Source organism: Pogona vitticeps, chromosome 6 (genome assembly GCF_051106095.1).
Source record: "Pogona vitticeps strain Pit_001003342236 chromosome 6, PviZW2.1, whole genome shotgun sequence".
NCBI lineage: Eukaryota > Metazoa > Chordata > Lepidosauria > Squamata > Agamidae > Pogona > Pogona vitticeps.
Genome location: NC_135788.1, coordinates 104109532 through 104116292, shown reverse-complemented (window position 1 = coordinate 104116292; position 6761 = coordinate 104109532). Strand labels below are relative to the sequence as shown.

The 6761-nt window shown below is 37.8% G+C and overlaps 1 protein-coding gene across 1 annotated transcript; it reads left to right on the top strand.

Annotated features, from left to right (window-relative positions):
• The first annotated feature begins 2006 nt into the window (after positions 1-2006).
• Positions 2007-6541, top strand: LOC110071078 (olfactory receptor 14A16-like). Its single transcript, XM_078378077.1, has one exon. It carries the CDS (start codon positions 5358-5360, stop codon positions 6294-6296), a length of 939 nt encoding a protein of 312 aa, XP_078234203.1. The 5' UTR covers positions 2007-5357; the 3' UTR covers positions 6297-6541.
• Positions 6542-6761: the final 220 nt, after the last annotated feature.

The following is a 6761-nucleotide window of genomic DNA, read 5'->3' as shown; positions in this document are numbered from 1 at the left end:
CTTGGTGGAATTTTAATTGCTGGGAGAAACGGGGTATCTATATTTGTATGGTGAGTGTTGTGTATATTTTTAACTTTTTTTGTAGTGGTGTTGTCCAGTTTTACCTTGGGGAAGAGCACCTCATTTCGTTGCACCCACTTGTGAGTGCAATGACAAATAAATTTCTTATGTCTTATGTCTTATATTTGAGCTAGAACTGGACTGCTTGGCTGCAGTTCTATCTACAGTTATGTTTATGTGACTCTCAATGATCTCAATGGAGTTTCCTTCAGAACTGATTTTTATAGAATCAATCAATTCATTCATTCATTCATTCATTCATTCATTCATTCATTCATTCATTCATTCATTCATTCATTCATTCAACTTATACAGTAGTGCCTCAACTTACAAACTTAATTGGTTCTGGAAGATGGTTGTAAGTCGAAATGGTCGTAAGTTGAACACCATTTCACATAGAAATGCATTGAAATGCAATTAATCCATTCCGGCCAAAGAAAAAAAAATCACCACCAAAAAATCACTGCAAGGCTGGTCGGAAACGCGATTAATCCCTTCCAGCTGAAGGGGAGGGGGTAAAAAAGAAAAGCAATCAAGTGTGCAAGACCTATTGCAAATGCAAACAAAACAAAGTGTTTGAAAGGCCTACATGGAAAATTGCTTCAAAAACTCCACAAGACGGAAATGGGGGAAAAAACCAAAAAGCAACCAAGCCCTGCAAGACCCATCGGAAATGGGGTGGTGGGAAATCCAAAAAGCAAAGAAACCCCCGAAGACCCATCAGAAATGGGGGGATCCAAAAAGCAAGAAAACCCCCATCGGAAATGGGGGAAGAAAAATCCAATAAGCAAGGAAAGCCCCCAAGACCCATCGGAAATGGGGGGAAACCCAAAAAACAAACAAACCTCCCAAGACCCATCACAGCACAGAAAGATAACCCCCCCAGCCCAAAACCACGCTGCAAAAACACCAAGAACAGTTTTTTAAAAGCAGAAAACAGCACCTTACCTTACCAAGCAGTCTAAAGTCTCCCTGCAAACACACACATACTCCCTCAGAAGCAGAAGCCAGGCAGTCCCAAGCCTCCTCCTGATTGCACACTCTCTAACTGCTAGGGCAAAAGAGCTACAAAGAAGCAGCCTCATCACCACCTAGAGTTAGAAATTTGAATTTCCCGCCTTTTTTCCCTGCCTTTTTCTGTTCGTAACTGGAAGATCTGGCCGCAAGTCGAAGCTGGCCGTAACTCGAAATGATCGTAAGCAGGGACGTTCATAAGTCGAGGCACCAATGTACACTGCCCAACTAGTGGTAAATCATTATTCTGAGCAGCTGTACAAAATTAAATACAAGGAACAAATTAAAACAAAATCATATGGAAAATACTAACCCAATAAATCCTATTATATAAAAATAATAAACATTACACAGTTTATGTAATGTTGGGCAGTTTATTCAAGTATGACCTTGCCTCTTTTCCGGATCCAAAGTTGCTTCATCTGTTTTGTAGACTGGAGCTCATGTAGTTAATATATCCCATGGGTTTTACTGGTAATAAGGGGGCAGGATTTTAAAATAGCAACATATCTGTCAGGATGTCCATACCTCCTGCCCTGTTTTCCCAAAAAGATAATGAGATTAGTGCCACCTGGTGTGATAAATGTTTTGGGGTGTGTGTGTTTAATGTTTAGTGTTTGAAAGGCCTACATGGAAAATTGCTTCATTGAAATGTGACTCCTGGAAAATTTTATGTATTTTTAAGAGCAGTTATTGTATGACAGCAAAGTAATTTATATATCAAGTTGATTTACAAGCTACTTTGCCTTCTGTATCCAAGACCCTTATGATAGACCACTGGGAACCATTACAGCTGTTCCCCAAATAGCAGCATTGTATTCTGCATCAGTCTGCCATTGGATGATGGGGCCGATAGAAACATAAATATGGATATTTGTTTAAAAATGAGCCCTAGCTTAGGAAGTAAAGAGGAAGCTAGCCACAAGAAGAAAAGCAGTGAAAACAAGAAAGGACTCAATAGAGCAGATTGTCCTGGACTTTCCAAATTGTAGAAGTAGCCAGCCATCACAACAGACCAGAGGACTTAGGCCCAACACAGTATCAGGAACTGAGGCAACCAGATAGTGTCCACACTATTATCCACACCCCCACCTTCTGAGCTTGTCTAGGTCTGGTCCAGGAGAATGTCATAGCTGCCAAGTGACCTATTTGTTCGCAGGGCCCACTCCACCTCAGTCCTTGGTGTTTATCTCATGAATAGACTATTCTCCAGATTGCACCTCTTCTGTAGCACAACCTTCTCTGTGGAGCCCTCTGGAACATTCTTCCAAAGAGTTTCTTCACTCTCCTCCATGTTCTCCTTTTCATATGGCTTTTAAAGTGTGGATTTAGTTTTCTTGTTGAAGTTATTTTTGTCCTTGTCCTGCACATTATTGCAAGGCAGCCCTTGCAATGAAGTGGCCACATGAAATGGAGAAAAGGCCAAGGTCTCTTTATTGGTTGCTTCAAGAGTACATTTCAGGAGATGTTGCTTCCCATGCAACAAAAACCTTTCTCTTGAATTCCCAAGCCCTTCATAACTCTTTTGAGGCTAAAATTGGGCACATCCGTTAACTGGGGTTGAAATTAATAATATCACCCATTGCTTTCAATAGAAGAAGGAAAGACTTGAAAATTAAAGAAATCTATCAGATCATCTTTTAGAAAAACTGGCCTTCAGCCTCAGCTATTCTCTCAACGAGATTATTTGGGCAACATTTTTTTAAAAAAACTTTTATTAAACTATTTCTGGATGAATGTAGAAAGATATCAGAGACAAAGGGAGCTGATGTAATTGTTGATCAATGGTGCATACTGGGCAATAATTTCATCTTTGAACATGTGTGTGCTTTGGAGCTCTGTTGGATTCCCTTATGAGCACATCTTGAGGGGAACAAAGGCAATATTAATAAGTCTTCTCTCTGCTCTATGAAACTCTTGCTGCCATCACAGAGGTCTAAAAGAAAAAAAAAAAGACTTATAAACACTGCCTCTGTCTGCTGAGATGCTATACACAGACACTGAACAACAGTGGAAGCAAAATTGTATCTGGAGGTGAGAAAAAGGCATGAAGAAAAATTGCCATTTTAATACAATAGTTGCTTAATTCTTTTTTTAATATTTGTACAGTATACTTAGAGTTTTGGCTTTTAAATACTGTTTTATAAATGTAAGCCATGTTCAGTCCTTTTGAGGAGTAAGGTGGCAAAATATTTTTTAAAAAATAAAATAAAAATAAATAGTTTCTACCTGATTAGTTTGGAATATTCTCAGTTCTCCTTACTACAAAAATATACTCTGCTACATATTTAGCTGTCTTGTTTTTCTCTCTCCACAAACAGTGAAATATAAATAATTGTAACACATAATTTTTCAAAAATGCATTGTGCCATTACTGAATATTACTACAGCTATACACTTCTACTGCCTCCTCAGGAAATCTTATTGATATTTAGAACCCTAAATATCCAGGTCCTGAGCCAGTTAGGGCTTTATGGGTCATCACCAACAGCTTGCAATTGGATGACATATGCATTGACAGTTGGTCTGACTCTTTCAGAATTAGTGTTATCTCTGCTATCCCTGTAAGCAATCCAGCTGCTACATACAGACCTTGCTGCAGTATCTGTGTCATATTCATTTTCAGCCCCAGAGTAAAATGCTTTACTCTGGTGTAACCAGGGAGTAACCTTGCAAGGTCAGACACTCCTTGCCGGAAGGCCAATTCAAGCTGGCCCCAGGCACTCAAAGCCTATGACCTCATATGAGCCTTGTAAAAGAAATAACCTCAGGAGTAGCCGCATAATACAGATCTGCTACTTCAAGGCAAATGTGACCCCATCCAGAAGAGTGCATTCTCCTAATTCCCAAATCAAATAAACACAGAGTCTGAAATTCCGTTTCAGTTCATTGTCAGTTATCCAGTCCATTATACACTCTGAATATCTTTCTGTATTTGCACAGTGTCACCAGACCCAAAAGATTAGAATTATAGCAGTAACAACAATAGCAATAAGAATAATGCCAGCTTAGTATTAAAATGGCAAGGACCCTAGCTAGAAATATGTACCCTTATTGTAAAAGCTTCTATGTTGACAGGCAGTATTATAACAACTATGTAACTTACTTTCCCTAGAAAGCATCTATTTATTAATCTTCTTTGTCAAAATTTATTCTCAAAGCTTCAGGAGCTACATATTATTCACATATTCTACATATTCTTGTTTATCATTTTTCTCCCGTCCTAACTGAAGGCACTACTATTCACTGCTCTGTGGAATAGATCCTCAGGTGGTCACATTTTTAACTGTCATCTCCACTGACAAGAGACTGGCCTCAAAGTCACATTTGGTTTCAGAATTCATACAGAACTAAACCAACAAGGTAAGTATTTTTCATTACTGTCACCCAAAGGGCTGTAAGAAAATGTCCAAGGATTCAGCCACTTGCCATTTACTGTTTTGTTTGTTTAATGCCAAACTATTGGGGCAATAAATCTGTTGCCGATTTTCACTGGAGTCCTCCTTTTGTCCCAGATCAATTGCTGCCATATAGTGAAACAGAGATTATGTGCTTTGGTTGTCAGGTGGTAGAATATGTTCGGATTCATTTCCTTCAAATTTTCTTTGAAACAACACTTTGCCTTGATGACACCATGGTAGAATTAAGAATGGGCAAGTACTATTAGATTAATCCTAAATTATTAATATAATAATAGGGTTGCATTACACTGATGAACAGTTATGGAGCTGGTTGCTTGCGAGCATTGATTGCCTGTGAGTGAGTCTGGAGTGGTGCATCCCCCTCTCAAATTATGGGATGAAACACCCTGTATCTTTCTTCTATATGAATGCATCCTACCTAGAGATCACCTGGGGAGGCCCTGCTGGTGGCATTCTAGGTACACTCCACAATGGTTGAGAACAGTACGTTAATGTGATGGTACCCTTTGTTTTTGTGCGCCTTTCCACCAACTTCTGATAATTTCAATGTATAGTCAAATGTGGGAAATACTGTACACTTACTTGTGCAGAAATTTTGAGGTGTGATACTATGCTTCCTCATCTGTTTGTACATGCCCTGCTTTTATAGTTCAGTGTAGCAAATATTTTATTCTCATTCATAACATATGCATGTGTATTGATTCTGTTTTATATTTCATGAACATTGAGTTCACTACATGTATAAATACTGATAATTTAATTTAAAATTAGAACCATTACGATAACAACATCATAACCAATTCAAAGTAATATAGTTGCTCTTTTTCTACTCCTGTTTTTCTGTGTTCTTTCACAGGAAGTATGCATCTTAAAGAACAGAACCAAAGTAACCAGTCTTCTCTCACACACTTTATTCTGTTGGGATTCTCAGAGATTCATGAGATACAGGTTCTACTCTTCACTGCATTCCTTGTTTACTACCTGGTAGCAGTTGGAGGAAATCTTCTCATCATCTCTACAGTAGCTACTGACCACCACTTACATAATCCCATGTACTTTTTTCTGATGAACTTGGCCATACAGGATATAGGACAAGTCTCAGTTATTTTCCCCAAATCCATAGCAAATTCCATCCTGGATAGTAGACAGATTTCTTACTCTGGATGTGTGGCTCAAGTACTTTTCTACGTCTTCTTTGTAGCCGCTGATTTCTCTCTTCTCACAGTTATGGCGTACGATCGGTATGTTGCGATTTGCAATCCGTTACAATATGAGATGTTGATGAACAAGCAAGCCTGCCTTCAAATGACTGCTATTGTCTGGATCACTAGCTTCCTTTATGGAGTATTACACACCGGGGGTACATTTGCAAACCCTTTTTGTTCCAATGTTGTCAATCAGTTTTTCTGTGAAATACCTCCTTTATTAAAGCTCACCTGCTCTAACTTCTACTTTATTGAAGTTGGACTTCTGTTGTTGAGTGCTGCTGTTTTAGTAGGGTGTTTTATTTTCATTCTTGTGACTTATGTGTACATCTTTTATGCGGTGCTAAAAATTCCCTCCATGCAGGGAAGGCAGAAGGTTTTCTCAACTTGCCTTCCCCACCTCCTTGTGGTTTCTTTATTTGTGTCTGTAGGATGTCCTATTTATATCAAACCATCTTCCAATTCTCCATCTTATTTAGATTTGGCATTTACTATTTTGTATTCCATGGTCCCCCTTTTAATGAACCCAATAATTTACAGTATGAAAAACAATGAAATAAAAAAGGCTTTATCTAAGATTTTACATCTAAAATAATGTATTGTATCTTATTTATATAGTTATATTTTGCAAAGGGGACTTCTTTTGATATCTGGTGTAACCCTTCTACATATTATTGATGCATGAGAATGCAGCAATCATTGTGTGACAAGCCAATTACTATTTTTTTTCTAGTGGATATTTTATTTTTCTTTTGTGAACTGCATTGAAATACAATATAAACTTAAAAAAGCCACACAATTAAAAGTTAAAAAAATAAAATATAAAACACAAAAATAAAATACTTCTCCTTTTGCTCATTTCACCCAAGTCATGGTATATGATCTTATTTTATCCAGAACAGACTATATATTAACTGTAAAATGTGGAAGAGATGTCTTCTTTCTTTGGCTTATTCGGTTTTATTATATTTTAGTTTAAAAGAGCTTTACACAGATACCCTAATTCAATTTGGATTCTGCTTTCAATTAGAGCCCAATATAGTTGTGAGATTATGGGTTT

Bases quoted from the DNA above. Each gene is read 5' to 3' on its own strand.
- LOC110071078 (XM_078378077.1), top strand. From the start codon at position 5,358: ATGCATCTTAAAGAACAGAACCAAAGTAACCAGTCTTCTCTCACACAC.